A 16,845-nucleotide genomic window follows, 5' to 3' on the forward strand; every position below is an offset into this window, starting at 1 on the left:
GTGCTAACATTCTTAAGTATCTGCTAGCCGTAATAAAGAAATCAGTGTATTTTATGTTCTTAGCTCCCACAATTTAGCCTAAATATTTGCCATGGCGTGCTTATACTGGTCCAAGCAAGCATTAAGTCATAGCCTGTTCTTCTTCCTTATTTAAAAGTGTTTTTACCTTTCTCAGCATTCCACAAGTTACTTCAAGTTCTAAGTTGCTAGTCAATGAAGACAGATACAGAATGTGAAGTCCCGTTCCAGCCAATAGAAACCGGACACAGCAGTAAAGTAGATGTGTCAAGTTATAAATGACCCTGTCTCCTTTGTTCAGTGTAGCAAAACTGCTGGCGACTGTACCCTTTTGTGCAGAAAGTAAAAAAATGGCCTTGCTGAAGAAATAAAATTTATGTTCAAGTGATACTTCTTTATAGCACCAAAGAACAAGCATTTTTGGCAATTGTATATTAAAATGCACATAGTTCTGTAACATAACCATGATTATTTTAATATTATGGGTTTTAAATATTTAACCAGTAATAATTTGAAACCCCTTCCTTCTTGCTCTTCAATTTGGCAAGTAAAGTTGATGCTTTTGGAAGCTGCGTCATGTTTACCTAGTAGTTGCCTTTGCCTTGGTGTAAAATTATCTCTTTGTGCTTGAATCATGAAAGAATCAGGTATGGAATCCTCATCAAATTATAACTACCGTTTAAACAAGTATATACTTTTGGCTTTTGTTCATTACTTATTCACTTAATGAGTCGTAATATATTTTCTCTCTGTTTATTAGTGGCAGAATGAGAAATTTAGAAAAGAACATGTTTACAAAAGAAGCTTTAGCTTTGGCTTGGCGATATTTTTTACCTCCATACACCTTCCAGATCAGAGTTGGTGCTTTGTATCTGCTATATGGATTATATAATACCCAACTGTGTCAACCAAAACAAAAGGTAATACTTAGTGAGTTATTTTTCCTTAGCAGAAATGTAAAACAAGTACCATATTTTTATAATAAATATTATATGATTAAATATGATTTAAATAAAATGCCAGTATTTTAAAATTATAATATGTTTGTGGAAAAATATTTACATTTAGTACAACTTTTTTTTTCTTCCTGGTTGCAGATCAGAGTTGCCCTGAAGGATTGGGATGAAGTTTTAAAATTTCAGCAAGATTTAGTAAATGCACAGCATTTTGATGCAGCTTATATTTTTAGGAAGCTACGACTAGACAGAGCATTTCACTTTACAGCAATGCCCAAATTGGTATGTTGCCTAAAATAATTTGTTTTTTTCAAAATGAGCAATTATATTTTATTGTTCATAAAACCTCTCAATCTCCAGAAAATGGAATAAGTATTGATAGTGTTCAAGACTTTTAGCTTTTTTTTTTTTTTTAGACAGAGTCTTGCTCTGTCGCCCAGGCTGGAGTGCAGTGGCACCATCTCGGCTGACTGCAACCTCCGCCTCCCGGGTTCAAGGGATTTTCCTGCCTCAGCCTCCTGAGTAGCTGGGGCTACAGGCACGCGCCACCACACCAAGCTAATTTTTGTATTTTTAGTAGAGACAAGGTTTCACCATGTTGTCCAGGATGGTCTTGATCTCTTGACCTCATGATCCACTCACCTTGGCCTACCAAAGTGTTGGGATTACAGGCGTGAGCCACTGCGCCCGGCCTGGCTTGTAACTTTTTTTGTGTGTGTGTGCCTTTTTGATACAGAGTCTTGCCCTGTCGCCCAGGCTGGAGTACAGTGGTGCTATCTCAGCTCACTGCAACCTCCGCCTCCAGGGTTCAGGCAATTCTCCTGTGTCAGTCTCCTGAGTAGCTGGGACTACAGGCACCCTCCACCACGCCTAGCTAATTTCTGTATTTTTAGTAGAGATGGGGTTTCACCATATTGGTCAGGTTGGTCTTGAACTCCTGACCTCAGGTGATCCACCCGCCTCAGCCTCCCAAAGTGCTGCTCACCTCAGGTAAGCCACCATGCCCGGCCTTGTAGCTTTTTTAAAATAGGAGAAGGTATTTTCTAATTACTACTTTTTTTTCTGCAAGCAAAAATTTAGCCTTTGCTTTTTAAATGCAGTGTATCTGGGTGCCACATATTAAGCGAACTGTTTTGAGAACAAATTAGATTTGGCATCTGCATTTGCTCACGTCTCAAACATCAGAGGAGGTTACTGAAAGACGTACAAAATTGTTAAAAATTCTTTGGCGAAAAGTTGAAACTTCTAATAGCATTTGTTTTTTTTTAATCTAGTGGTAATTGAGACACTAGGTTGAAGAGCACTAGTTCTGGTTCTGCCATTAGCTGGCAAATTATGTAATTTCTGTCTTATCTGAATTTGTAGGCATGTGGCATGGCATGTGAAAGGATACTTCACAAGTCTAACAGTCTTTGGAACGTGGATATTTAACAGATGTACCCTTACAGTTGCTTTTGTTTTATCTGTGTTTACTTATAGACAATTTTTAGTGCTGGCTTATATTTCAATACTTTTAACAATACTGTTTAAAAGATACTCATTTAAAAAGACACGTATTATCACATAGCTGTCATATAGGATGAAGAAAAAAATTCACCGAGCTGAAGTTACAGAAGAATTTAAGGACCCAAGTGATCGTGTGATGAAACTTATCACTTCTGATGTATTAGAGGTAAATTTTCTTTTATGCTCTTGAAAATTTTTAAAAATTGTTTTATTGCCAACTACATATTGAGGTTATACCTTCATCTACTGGATACTGATTTTTCTAATGATTTTAACCACTCTAGGATGCTATTTCTCTAGAGTATCAGACATAAAATAGCCTAAATATATCAAGGCTTACAAATCTTGAAATAGCGTGAGAAAAAAAGATGTAGAAGACTGGACCTGGACTGAAGATGTGTGGATTCTGTTACTAAAACTATTGTTTGTATTTGACTTTAGTTAGGTCATAAAACAAGAGTTTAAAGTGACTTTACTTACTTTTTTAAAAAAACAATATACATGACCAGGCATGGTGGCTCACACCTGTAATCTCAGCACTTTGGGAGGCCGAGGTGGGTGGATCACGAAGTCAGGAGTTTGAGACTAGCCTGGCCAACATGGTGAAATCCCGTCTTTACTAAAAATACAAAAGTTAGCTGGGCGTGGTGGCGCACGTCTGTAGTCCCAGCTACTGGGGAGGCTGAGGCTGGAGAATCACAAACCCCGGAGGTAGAGGTTGCAGTGAGCTGAGATCGCACCGCTGCACTCCAGCCTGGGCAACAGAGCAAGATTCCGTTTTGAAAAACAAAAAAAACCAATGTGCATTTATTTCCCGAGGTTTTTTTCTTTTCACACGGAGTCTTGCTCTGTCACCCAGGCTGGAGTGTAGTGGCGCGATCTCAGCTCATTGTAACCTCCGCCTCCCAGGTTCAAGCAGTTCTTCTGCCTCAACCTCCCGAGTAGCTGGGACCACAGGCGTGTGCCGCCATGCCCGGCTGATTTTTTGTATTTTTGGTAGAAACAGGGTTTTGCCGTGTTAGCCAGGATGGTCTCGATCTCCTGACCTGGTAATCTGCCCACCTCCGTCTCCCAAAGTGCTGGGATTACAGGCGTGAGCCACTGCACCCAGCCTACTTCCTGAGTTTTAACATTTATTTTAAAACCCACCATTGAAAACAGTGAGTCTATTTTGATAATATATTTTCGTATTTTGTTTGAGTGTACAGTATTGAGAAAAATCTTATGCATGGATAAGTAGTGTTACAAATCTTTTTAAGCATGAGTAGAAAAGCATTGCTTTGAGGTTGAAACAAAATCTCAGTACAGGGTTACAGGCTTCTAAATCAATGATATTTCAAAAGAACATATAGAGAGGAGACGAGGGGGTAAGGGGACACTTTGGTCATGCTTTTAAATTTTCTTTAAGCCTAAATGTCTCCCTCATTACTATTAGGATTATAATATTTTATTTCATTCGGTTGTTCTGCAAATTGAAATGAGGTGATGCCTAAATAGTGCTGAGTGTGGTATATTACACACAGTATATACCCTTAATAAATGTTAATTCCCTTTTTCTCCAGCCCTACTCAGTCTTTTCTTGTATTACAATTGAAAGACAGGGATCAGATCTTAGATTTACTCAAATGTTTGTTTAGATGCCCCCATGTTCTTTTTTTTTTTTTTTTTTCTTTTCCCTGACACAGGATCTTCCTCTGTCACCCAGGCTGGAATGTAGTGGCACGATCTTGGCTTGCAGCAACCTCTGCCTCCTAGTTTCAAGTGATTCTTGTGTCTCAACCCACCGAGTAGCTGGGATTACAGTTGTGCACCACCATGCCCAACTAATTTTTTCTATTTTTAATAGAGGTGAGGTTTCACTGTGTTGACCAGATTGGTCTTGAACTCCTGGCCTCAAGCGATCTGCCTGCATTGGCCTCCTAAAGTGGTGAGTTTACAGGTGTGAGCCACTGTGCCCGGTCGCCCCCACATTGCAATAGCATCAGCCTGTCAGGTTGTTTGTAATTCAGGTAGCAAATTGATTTTTGGGAGCACTCTGGGTCTGTTCTGTAAAGTAACTTTATTTTTGAGCAAGGATCCTTAATCTCTGGCCTGGAGATGGACCATGTCCCCTCTCCCCCACCACATTGTATGAAAAATTGATGTCATACATATGGATCCTTTTTTTTTTGAGATAGATTCTCACTCTGTAGCCCAAGTTGGAGTGCAGTGGCGCAATTTTGGCTCACTGCAACCTGCAACCTCTGCCTCCAGGGCTCAAGTGATACTCATGCCTCAGCCTCTCGAGTAGCTGGGACTACAGGTACGCACCACCACACTCGGCTAATTTTTTGTATTTTAGTAGAGATGGGGTTTCACCATGTTGCCCAGGGTGGTCTCAAACTCCTGAGCTCAGGCGATCCGCCCGCCTCGGCCTCCCAAAGTACTGCAATTACAGACATGAGCCACCCCACCCAGCTCATATGGATACATTTTTAGGGTGAGGTACTGTAATTATCCTCAGATTCTCAAAGGTGTTCATGTCCCCCAAAAAGGTTAAGAATTACTGTATTACAAGGAACTGAATATTCTTCAATATCTGAAGACATAGTATAATGCAGGAACTCTGGGAAAATATTTTGTGTAGATTGTTTTACTTCTACAACATTTCTGCAAAATAAGTGTTTTTAAACATTTTTAATTACTATTTTTTAAAGTAGGGGTTTTTATCTGTGATTTAAAGTTGAGGAAACTGAGTTACAGAGACTAGGTTAGGAAGTAATGGAGCTAAGCTTCATACTCAGTTCTGTATGGCTGCGGTGCCTGTTTGTTGGACAGCAAAGGACTGGTCTGAGGTGGGACTGGGGTTAGAAATTTGTCATTCAACAAACAAATGAAGGTGTAACAAGAACTAGGATTTTTTTTTCCCTCTAGCAGCTTAGTGAGAAAGAGGTAGGAGAGAGTTTATGTAGAAAACTAAATAAGATAAAAGTACTTTGTATAATAGAAGGAATTTGTACTTTGTCTTTTTGGCAGAGGGGAGTCGTAAAGTTTTAGAGATTGGAGAGACATTATGTTTGGAGTTGAGGTAAGGAGCTAGTTAGAGGGAATGGTTGTATATAGGAGAGGTAGCGAGCAAGGTTCCTGCTATGGAGGAGGTGGGTGTGTCTGCGATTGAGAGTCCATGGAGGGAGTAGCCTTGAGCAGAAGGCATACTTTTTCCTTTGAAACTTGAGGAAAGAAGGTGAGAATGGATTTTTATAAATCTTTGTGTAGAGGAGAAATAGAAGGCAAACAGACCTGATTGCCTGAACTTTAAGAGAGCATCATGGGGATCAGGGAACTGAGAGTTGAAAATGTTTGGAATAGCGGTTGTGGAGAATGGAAGAAAGATTTCGGGATACCAGAAAGTGGAGAAATGCTGATGTGAATCATGAAGAGAGAGGCATAGGACATTTTCAAACAGCAAGACATTATTCTTATCAATATTCTAATGAAAAAAGATGATCTGAACCCAGTTGGTTACAATTTCTTTTTTTTTAATTTTTGAGACTGGATCTTGCTTCATCACCGTGGCTGGAGTGCAGTGGTGTGATCGTAGCTCACTGCACCCTCAGTCTCCTGGGCTTAAGTGATCCTCCCACTTCAGCCTCCTGAGTAGCTAGGCCCTCACCACCATGCTGGCTAATTTTTTTTTTTCCGAGACGGTGTCTTGCTCTGTGTCCCAGGCTGGAGTGCAGTGGTATGATCTTGGCTCACTGCAACTGCCACCCAGGTTCAAGCGATTCTCCTGCCTTAGCCTCCTGAATACCTGGGATTACAGGCACGTGCCACCACACTGGGCTAATCTTTGTATTTTTAGCAGAGGCAGGGTTTCGGCATCTTGGCCAGGCTGGTCTTGAACTCCTGACCTCGTGATCCACCCACCTTGGCCTCCCAAAGTGCTGGGATTATAGGTGTGAATCACTACGCCTGGCCCATGCTGGCTAATTTTAAAACATTTCTTGTAGAGACAAGGTCTTGCTATGTTGCCCAGGCTGGTCTTGAACTCCTGAGCTTGGGTGATCTTCCTACCTTGGCCTCCCACAGTGCTGGGATTATAGGCATGAGCCACCATGGTTGGCCGGTTTTAATTTTTCTGACTGTTGACCAATTTGGTGGTAGAATGTAAATATTTTTTCAACATATCTTTTTCAACATGCTTTTTCATTCTAAGCTCTTTTAAGTTGGGGTTGATGAACAAAGGTCTACTCTTTTAGAGTGAATAGAGAAGAGTATCAGAAGGGTCAGGCTATGAAATGCCTATACCTGGAAGCTTTTAGGAATGGAATAGTCTGTGAAGTTATCCTGGCTCTGTCAGATCTCTGGCTTGTGACATAATTGCTTTGAGAGCCTTGTCCCTTGATACTTCTGCTGGCTCTATATCTTTTGTCCTAGCATAGCCTGTGATCCATTCTCACTGATAATTCTTAAATTTAATACTTTTAAATTTTCCTTCTACTGCCTGCAACTGCTATTAAGTCTTCATTTCAGAAGATCTGAATTCTGGTCATGATTCTGCCACTTGTTCTAGTTTTGTGGTTAAGAGGCATAATAAAATGAAAAGAGAACAGGATACTGAATCAAAACATTTGACTTCTAATTCTAGCCCGCTGCTATGTAAGTAGGACCTTGGGCAAATTATTTCATTTCTGTTTCTTCATTTATACAGTTATAATAATGGACATCGTGTGCTGAGTACTCACCATATGCCTGGAACTATGCTAGATGTTTTATGTATGTTATCTCACTAATTATCATAGTAACCCTGCAGAGGAGGTGGTATTTCCTTAGTTTTTTTTTTTTTTTTTGAGATGGAGTCTCCCTCTGTCGCCCAGGCTGGAGTGCGATCTTGGCTCACTGCAAGCTCTGCTTCCTGGGTTCATGCCATTCTCCTGCCTCAGCCTGCTGAGTAGATGGGACTACAGGCGCCCGCCACCATGCCCAGCTAATTTTTTGTATTTTTTTAGTAGAGACAAGGTTTCACTGTGTTAGTCAGGATGGTCTTGATCTCCTGACCTCATGATCCGCCCGCCTCGGCCTCCCAAAGTTCTGGGATTACAGGCGCGAGCCACCATGCCTGGCCTTTTTTTTTTTTAATTTTTTAAGGCAGAGTTTCCCTCTTATTGCCCAGGCTGGAATGCAGTGGCACGATCTCGGCTCACTGCAGCCTCCACCTCCCCACCTCCCAGGTTCAAGCGATTCTCCTTCCTCCGCCTCCCGAGTAGCTCGGACAACAGGCACCCGCCACCATGCCTGGCTAATTTTTTGTATTTTTAATAGAAATGGGGTTTCACCATGTTGGCCAGGGTGGTCTCAAACTCCTGACCTCAGGTGATCCGCCTACCTCGGCCTTCCAAAGTGCTGGGATTACAGGCATGAGCCATCGTGCCCGGCCCCCAGTTTTAAAAATAAGGAAACTGAGGTTTAGAGAAGTTAAGTAGTTTGTATAAGGTGAGGCACAATAAGGTACAGACAGTATGTTTGAATGTCCAAGTCTATAAGGCTCCAAAGTCCATGCACTGTCTTTTATTTCTCATTTAATTTTCTTCTTCTTTTTTTTTTTTTTTTTTAAAGGTGGGGGTCTTGCTGTGTTGCCTGAGTTGGCCTTCAATTCCTGGGCTCAAGCCGTCCTCATGACTCAGGCTTCTGAGTAGCCGGGACTACAGGTGCACACTACTGTGCCTGGCTTCTTTAATCTTCTATAGTGCTTTACATTCTACTGAATACTTTCACCTGTATAAGCTTGTTTAATACTTAAACAATGGTGGGTTTGTTCATTTTGTACAAATGCGAATCGTGAGCATGATTCTTAGGTTGAGGGACTTCCCCGTTGTTATCCATTGAGCAAATGACAGAGCTCAGACTCAAAAATTAGATCTGACTGGTGGTCTTTCTCTATCACATGAAGTAAAAATAATGAGAGTATAGCCAATGTAAACTGTAAAGAGTTAGGGGCTCTCCATGTCTGGACACTGTTCTCCCATTGCAGATCCTGCATATATGAGCACTCACTCACCACTATTGATCAGTTTCTCATTTCTTTTTTTTTTTTTTTTTTTTTTTTGAGAGGCAGAGTTTCACTCTTGTTGCACAGGCTGGAGTGCAATAGTGCGATCCTGGCTTACCGCAACCTCTGCCTCCCAGGTTCCAGTGATTCTCCTGCCTCAGCCTCCCGAGTAGCTGGGATTACAAGCATGTGCCACCACACCCGGCTAACTTTGTATTTTTAGTAGAGACGGGGTTTCTCCATGTTGGTCTGGCTGATCTCGAACTCCAGACCTCAGGTGATCTGCCCACCTCGGCCTCCAAGAGTGCTGGGATTACAGGAGTCAGCCACTGTGCCTGGCCTAGTTTCTCATTTCTTGAACAGGTGTTGATTCTACCAAAATCTGGAAATGAATTGAGTGGTCTGAGTTAGGGATGACTCAGATGTTACAATGTCCATCTGTGATAGAAGTGTCAGTAGTTCTCTCTTGATCTTAGAGCTAAGTCCGTATGCCAGGTTTTCTTAAGTCCACCCTGTGGTATGCTGTCTTTTTCCTTACCCCACAGATCTGCCCATTTGGCTGGAGATTTTTGGAGGAAGAAGATCTAATAAATAATGCCACAAATGGTGTCATAAATCACCCTCTATTTCTTTCTTTCTTTTTTTTCTTGAGATGGAGTCTTGCTCTGTTGCCCCTGCTGGAGTGTGGTGGTGGTTCAATCTTGGCTCACTGCAACCTCCGCCTCCCGGGTTCAAGCAGTTCTCCTACCTCAGCCTCCCAGGTAGCTGGGATTACAGGCGCCCACCCCCATACCCGGCTAATTTTTGTATTTTTAGTAGAGACGGGGTTTCACCATGTTGGCCAGTCTGGTCTTGAACTCCTGATCTGGTGATCCTCCCACCTTGGCCTCCCAAAGTGCTGGGATTATAGGTGTGAGCCCCCACACCCAGCCTACCCTCTATATCTTTTAATCCTGAATGTTATCGCTGAAGCAATGGGGAAGCTTATGGGAACAGGCACATAGGTTTTGGGATTTCTGTGGCAGGTTGGATGAGAGTCGTTACATAGGAATTTCCAGCAGAGCATAAAGGACTATGTAAATATTCTTGATGTGACAATATGATATAAAAATATCTTAGTTATCAGTAGTGATATTTAATGATATGTCATGCTACAAATAATTGTGATATTCTAGAATGGAATTGTATGTTAACTGATTTGTCTTTCCCCAGTGTCTTCCCATAAGTGTATCTTATATCTTAGTTAATGTTTGTTGAGGTAAGTCAGTAAATCCATACTTCTGGAATCCACACCTCTATGTTAATGAAGTTGTACTATTTTGCTTACATGATTATGTTATTTTTAATATACTATAGCATGTTATTCCCTATCAACTGGAAGTCACTTTGGAAGGTGACTATTTTGTGTTGGTTTTGCCTTTTAGTTTCTCCTCAAAAAGTGAAGAAATAAAGGACTCATCTTTTTGCTTTTAGGAAATGCTGAATGTTCATGATCATTATCAGAACATGAAATGTGTAATTTCAGTTGATAAGTCCAAGCCAGATAAAGCCCTCAGCTTGATAAAGGATGATTTTTTTGACAATATTAAGAACATAGTTTTGGAGCATCAGCAGTGGCACAAAGACAGAAAGGTATGCAGTCACTTGTTTGGTGCCTCACCATTGTATTTTACACGAATGTTTATCCGTGGATGATAATGTTGGGAGGCAGCCTAGTTTTAGAGGCTGTAATCCTGTGGAGCTAAGATTTAGAGGGCTTGGCTTTTCTAGTTCCACTTTTGCCACTTATTAGGTATGTGATGTTATTTAACCTGATAAATGGAGTATATATGTATTTTCTTTTTTTTTTTTTGGTAGAAGAGTAAATAATCTTGTTATACCTCAGATTTATTACAGACTTTATAATTTGGCATTTTTTAGGGGTTGCACACTCAGTCTTTGGGCTAAATCCTACACACAGATGTGTTTTGTTTGGCATAGTGTTGATTCTAACACTGTTTAAAATTTTTGAGTTAATTACCAAATTTAAGTATTTGTGAACTTCACCTAAAATTCTAGACATACAACTTCTCTTAAAATTCAGAAGGTCTGGTAACACTGATTCCACTTTGCTGCATGACAGCAGACAGTGGGACCTGAGTGGTGGCTTTTCCTACTGTGATAGGGCAGGTGTTTCTCTGTTTACACATTGTCTACCTGGTATGGTTTATCTTTTTGCAAGTCTCATCAACACAGATCTTCAACTTAGTTTATTTAACCAAAAGTATTGATGCTAGAGCTACCCATATTTCACATTAGCCTTTTCCAGCTAGAGAAACTTTTTTTACCCTGGAAACCTAAAGGGCTAGCCTTGTGAAATTTACTTTTGAAACTATTACTCCATCTTATTTTAGTAAATCTAGGAAAAAAAATTTTTTTAAAGTAAGCAATTTCTGATTACTTACTATGTGTCTTGATAATGTGTTGGTGTTTTCACAAATGCCACACAGATACTGTTATCTATATATCGTCCTTCAGAAAGATTTCTTGCTACTTTTTCACTTTCTGTTATATAAAGGAAGCTGGCTCAAAACTTAATTTTAGAAAAGATAAACAAGGAAACTGATAAGAAGATGATAGTCTTGGGAAGAAGAAAATAACTTTATTTCTCTGCATTTATTTTAATGAGAGATAGCAAGTTCTAGAATGTTTGGATACTTTAAGTCCTACAAATAGGTTACACAAATGACTTAGGCATTTAATGTAAAAATTTGTTAGTATTCTTTATATATATGTATATAGACAGGGTCTTCTTGCTCTGTCACCCTGGCTGGAATGCAGTGGCATGACTACAGCTCACTGCAGCCTCAACCTCCCAGGCTTAAGTGATCCACCCACCTCAGCCTTCCGTGTAACTGGGTTTGCAGACACGTGCCACCATGCCCAACTAATTTTTTTTGTTTTTTGTAGAGACAGGGTCTTGCTATGTTGCCAGAGATAGAACCAGTTTAGTTTTAATTTTTTTTTTTTTTAGAGATGGGGTCTTGCTATGTTGCCCAGGCTGGTTTGGAACTCCTGGCCTCAAGCGATCCTCCCACCTCAGCCTCCCAAAGTATTAGGATTACAGGATTAGCCACCATGCATAGCCAGTATGCTCTTTTAATAGATAAACTCTCTTCAAAGAGCATTACTCCAAGCTCTGAAAACCTGAAGGAAAGGAAAATAAGCCCATTTTCTTACTACCACATTAGTTAGGAGGATTTAAGCATTTTGTTGATGAATTGTAGAACATTTTGATGTAATTTGATGTAATCTTAATGTTAGGTGGTATATAATGTGAATGATCTTTTAGTTTTTCATTTATTAAAAATGATTTCTCACCATTCTAAAATTGATTTGCAGTTAATTGAATTGTAAATTTGTGTGTGTGTATGTGTGTATGTACTTTTTTGCTCTTAGAATCCATCCTTAAAATCAAAAACTAATGATGGAGAAGAAAAAACGGAAGGAAATTCACAAGAAACAGAGGTCAGAAAACTTTGCAATTCATATTATGTGTGGCTGTGATTCTGTATACTGAGCATTGTGACCCATGGTCAGTATTATAAGACATATAAGAGAAAATTCTGAATCATGCTTCTGTGAAAAGGTAGTTTGTTCTTTACTGGAAGCCTTGTGGAGGCCACATCAGGTGTAGGTTGGGAGAGAGGATGATAATAGTTTTCCGCAGGGAAAGGAAAGCTTGACTATGGAAGGTGCCCTCAGTTCGTAGAGGATCAGGATCAGGCTTTTGTAATATATCTTTTCTCACTTGTCAGCCTTTCAACCAGTGTAGAGCCCAAGCTATTATACTATATACTGCTTCCTGCCCCCAGAGTTTTCATCCATCTTAGTGGATGAGACAAGGAGCCATCTTTGAGTATAGGCAGATGAGGAGGGAATGGCAGTTCAGGGCTCTGCCTGATCACCCAGGCTTTCATTCATACTGTCCTCCTTGAATCCTGAATGAAAATGATCTCTAACTATGGGGATGGTGTTATGGCACCTGCTACATCTGTGAGAGAATATGATGTATGTTTATGTGTGTGTACTCAATGTATACCCAATGTATGTTAGTTTCTTTTACCCTACATTGTGTCTGAAATCTTATTTCTGATAATAAATACTTGGGTATTCAGTTTTTCACCTAATGTTTGTGTGTTTTAACTTTTTTTTCCTTCTTATTTTACATCCAGAGATGTGAAAGGGCAGAATCATTAGCGAAAATAAAATCAAAGGCCTTTTCAGTTGTCATACAGGTAAGTTATTCTTTAATAAGGTAATTTGGAAATTGACTGCTTTTTAAATTATATTTCAATTTTTCATCAAAGTAGTAATACATGTACTTAGTTTTAAAAGTCAAATAATGCTAGAGAGATTATATAGCACAACAGTCCCCTTCTCTGCCACTTCCCACCCTTGTATTCCTAACCTTCAGAGATAGCATCTTTCACTTCTTCTCTTTTAGCAGTTTCTTCTAATATTTACCTGGAATTTTGATGCCATTTCCTTTATTGTCTTCCAGCTTCTAGTATTCCTGATTTTGGAAGGTTTTAGGTTTTGCTTTGTCCCTGGAGTTCTGAAATTTCATTTAATACATATAATGTAACTTGGTGTACATCTTTTTTATTTATTGCCCTTGGCACTCATGGTGACCTCCTTTCAATCTGATATCCTTCAGTTCTGAAGAAGTTTCTGTATTGTTTCTTTGATACAAATGTTCTTTCCTGCATCTTTTCTCTTCTTCAGCTTTTCTTATTTTTCTCTTCTATTTCCAGTCTCTGTCTCATTTTCTGTTTTCAGGGAGATTTCTTAGGCTTTTATCTTCTGAACCATTATATTGATTTAAAAAAATTTCCCCTGATATTTTTTCATTACCAGTACTTTTTTTTGTTCTCTGAATGTTTCTTGTTTTATTTTTTTAAATGTATTTTTCTTTTTCACAGGATGCAATAACTTTTTCTCTTTAAGGATATTAACTACAGTTTTTTTTGATGGTTCCTCCCATTTCCTTTGAGTTCTTTTTTTTCTATTTGTTTGAACTCTTTCACTTTGTTGGTTTTTTTTTTTTTTTTTTTGAGACAGAGTTTTGCTCTTGTTGCCCAGGCTGGAGTGCAATGGTGCAATTTTGGCTCACTGCAACCTCCGCCTCCCAGGTTCAAGTGATTCTCCTGCCTCAGCCTCTCGAGTAGCTGGGATTACAGGCATGCATCACCATGCATGGCTAATTTTGTATTTTTAGTAGAGTTGGGGTTTCTCCATGTTCACCAGGCTGGTCTTGAACTCCCGATCTCAGGTGATCCACCTGCCTTGGCCTCCCAAAGTGCTGGGATTACAGGCGTGAGCCAGTGCACCTGGCCCATTTTGTTGGCTTTTTAAAAATGATTGAAGATCCTCAGATGTCTTTTCATATTTAAGGGTAGTCAAGAGGAGATCAGGAGCTTATCTAACCTCTAGATTTCTTTGTCTTGGAGCTAGTTATTTAGAGAGCAATCTTTCACTCCCTTGTCTAGGGGAGGAGGGTGGGAAATAAGCCCAGCTGCCAATGTTTTGGGAGCCTACAGAGAGAATCAGCCACGAGGCTCACCATTCCTTATGCAGGTTTCACTCAGCCCCTCTATTTTCAATAAGAGGCCTCATCTCCTTCCTCACCTACACCAGTTTCCTTTGAGCCCGCATCCTTTCTCGTTTAGCCTCTTCAGAGAGCAGGCCTTCTGTTTTGTACAGGAGATCAGTTGCCTAGCTCTGAGGTTGAGGAATGAGACACTATTCTCTATAGATTTTCAATGCACCTGCCTGTTTTTTCAGTCCCACCTCAGCCTTCCAAAGTGCTAGGATTACAGATGTGAGCCACTGTGCCCAGCCGTTTGCCCGTTTTTTAACGGGGTGGTTTTTTGTTTGTTGAATTAATTTTCTTATAGATTATGAATATTAGACCTTTATTGAATGCAAAGTTTGTGACTATTTTCTCTCATTCTGTAGGGTTGTCTGTTTACTCTGTTGTTTCTTCTGTTGTACAGAAGCTCTGTAGTTTAATTAGGTCTCACTTGTCAATTTTTGTTGTCAACTTTGTCAACCATCAGGTGGTCGTAGGTGTGTGGCTTTATTTCTGAGTTCTCTGTCCTGTTCCATTGGTCTATGTGTCTGTTTTTATACCAGTACCATTCTGTTTTGGTTACTGTAGTGTGTCTGTGGTTTCTGCATCCATGGAGTGAACCAATTGTGGATTGAAAATATTTGAAAAAAAAAATGCATCTGTACCAAATATGTATGGACTTTTTTCCTTGCCATCATTCCTTGAATAATATGACAATCATTTACATAGTATTAGGTATTATAAGTAATCTAGAGATGATTGAAAGTATATGGGAGGAAGTGCATAGGTTATATGCAAATACTACACAATTTTATATCAGGAATTTGAGCTTCTCTGGATTTTGGTATCCGAAGGAAGTCCTGGAACTAATCCTCCGTGGATACTGAGAGACAGCTATACGTGGTTGCTTTTTAAGAATTGTTGGCCGGGCGCGGTGGCTCATGCCTGTAATCCCAGCACTTTGGGAGGCCGAGGTGGGCGGATCATGAGGTCAGGAGATCGAGACCATCCTGGCTAACACGGTGAAACCCCATCTCTACTAAAAATACAAAAAATTAGCCGGGCGTGGTGGTGGGCGCCAGTAGTCCCAGCTACTCGGGAGGCTAAGGCAGGAGAATGGTGTGAACCCCGGGAGGTAGAGGTTGCAGCGAGCTGAGGTCGTGCCACTGCACTCCAGCCTGGGTGACAAAGCAAGACTCCATCTCCAAAAAAAAAAAAAAAAAAAAAAAAAAGACAGAAAAAAGAATTGTTAATACCTGTATTGCATATACAGCATTAACTGAAAATTCTTTGCTTAAGCAAGTAAGGGAATTCACCTACTGATGTAACAAAACAAATCCTTAGCCAGGATTGGCTAAAGATATCTGTGTCGCAGACAAAGCTATCATTAAGACTGGCCCTCCATTTTCACTGCCGTCAAGTGCTGTTTTCCTGACAGCTCCAGCCTTGCATGTTCCCAGCTTTTGCTTCCAAGGCAAGAAAGAATTTTTCCTTCTTAATAGTTAGACAATTCCAAAATAGCATTTCATTAGCCATGATACATACCACATACCCCGCCTGCTTGCCTCCCCACTCCCAACAAATTACCCTGGCCATGGGGTTGTTAAACTCACTGTGGCCAGATCTGGGCCACATGGCCAAACCTGGAGCCAAGCGTGAAGTACTTCTACTTGGAATGCGTGGTAGTGCCTAAGGGAAATAAATTTATTAGAAGATGCCTCTACACCTTTGTTGCCTAACCATGCCACATAATAGAACAACTTAATTTTAAGCCCATGTGAGTAGATGGTGATGACAGCTGCAGGAAACTTCATGTTATAAAAATAAGAGACTATTTACATGACACAGGTAGTTATAGTAAGCCAGCCAGGGGTAATAGTAAAGTACTTTATGACAGATATTTCTGTAAATCTTTCCTCATCTTTGATTGTACATTTTGTCTTCCTCTCAATTACCTATCATTTGGATTCATTTTATAACTTACTGGTTAATTGAATTGTAACTCTTAAGGCATCCAAATCAAGAAGGCATCGTCAAGTCAAACTCGACTCTTCTGACTCTGATTCTGCATCTGGTCAAGGGCAAGTCAAAGCAACTAGGAAAAAAGAGAAGAAAGAAAGATCGAAACCAGCAGGAAGGAAGATGTCTCTCAGAAACAAAGGTAACTTTTTAAAGTCTTACTAAGATTCAACAAAGGAGAATGGGTTTTATTTACAACTTTGCCTCATGTTTATTTCCTTGTTAAGAAGGATTAGATACTTGTTTGAGAACATTTTTGTGAGAATTAATATTAAAAATAAATTCTGTTATATTCTTGGAATCTTATTGCTTGAAAGGGATCCTAGGAATCATATCAAATGTATCGTTTTATAGATGATGAAATTTTGGCCTGGCCGGGTGCTATGGCTCATGCCTGTAATCCCAGCACTTTGAGAGGCCTAGGTGGGCGGATCACTTGAGGTCAGGAGTTCAAGTCCAGCCTGGCCAACATGGTGAAACCCTGTTTTTACTAAAAATATAAAAGTCGGGCATGGTAGCGCATGCCTGTAATCCCAGCTACTTGGGAGGCTGAGGCACGAGAATTGCTTGAACCTGGAAGGCAGAGGTTGCAGTGAGCTGAGATCATGTCACTTCACTCCAGCATAGGTGACGGAGCAAGACTCTCAAAACAAACAAACAAAAAAAGAAATTTAGGCCTATACAGATTAAATAACTTGTCTAAA

General features: G+C 40.1%; 1 protein-coding gene across 1 annotated transcript in view; it reads left to right on the forward strand.

Annotated features, from left to right (window-relative positions):
- SNAPC1 (small nuclear RNA activating complex polypeptide 1) overlaps positions 1–16,845 on the forward strand; it is a 34,253-nt gene that overhangs the window by 3,919 nt on the left and 13,489 nt on the right. Inside the window, exons 2-8 of the mRNA XM_055097678.2 lie at positions 779–938; positions 1,116–1,256; positions 2,542–2,646; positions 9,982–10,140; positions 11,947–12,015; positions 12,723–12,785; positions 16,133–16,283. Of these exons, the coding sequence (XP_054953653.1) occupies positions 779–938; positions 1,116–1,256; positions 2,542–2,646; positions 9,982–10,140; positions 11,947–12,015; positions 12,723–12,785; positions 16,133–16,283 (848 nt within the window). The remainder of the gene's footprint in view (positions 1–778; positions 939–1,115; positions 1,257–2,541; positions 2,647–9,981; positions 10,141–11,946; positions 12,016–12,722; positions 12,786–16,132; positions 16,284–16,845) is intronic.

Source organism: Pan paniscus, chromosome 15, assembly GCF_029289425.2.
Source record: "Pan paniscus chromosome 15, NHGRI_mPanPan1-v2.0_pri, whole genome shotgun sequence".
NCBI classification, from domain to species: domain Eukaryota; kingdom Metazoa; phylum Chordata; class Mammalia; order Primates; family Hominidae; genus Pan; species Pan paniscus.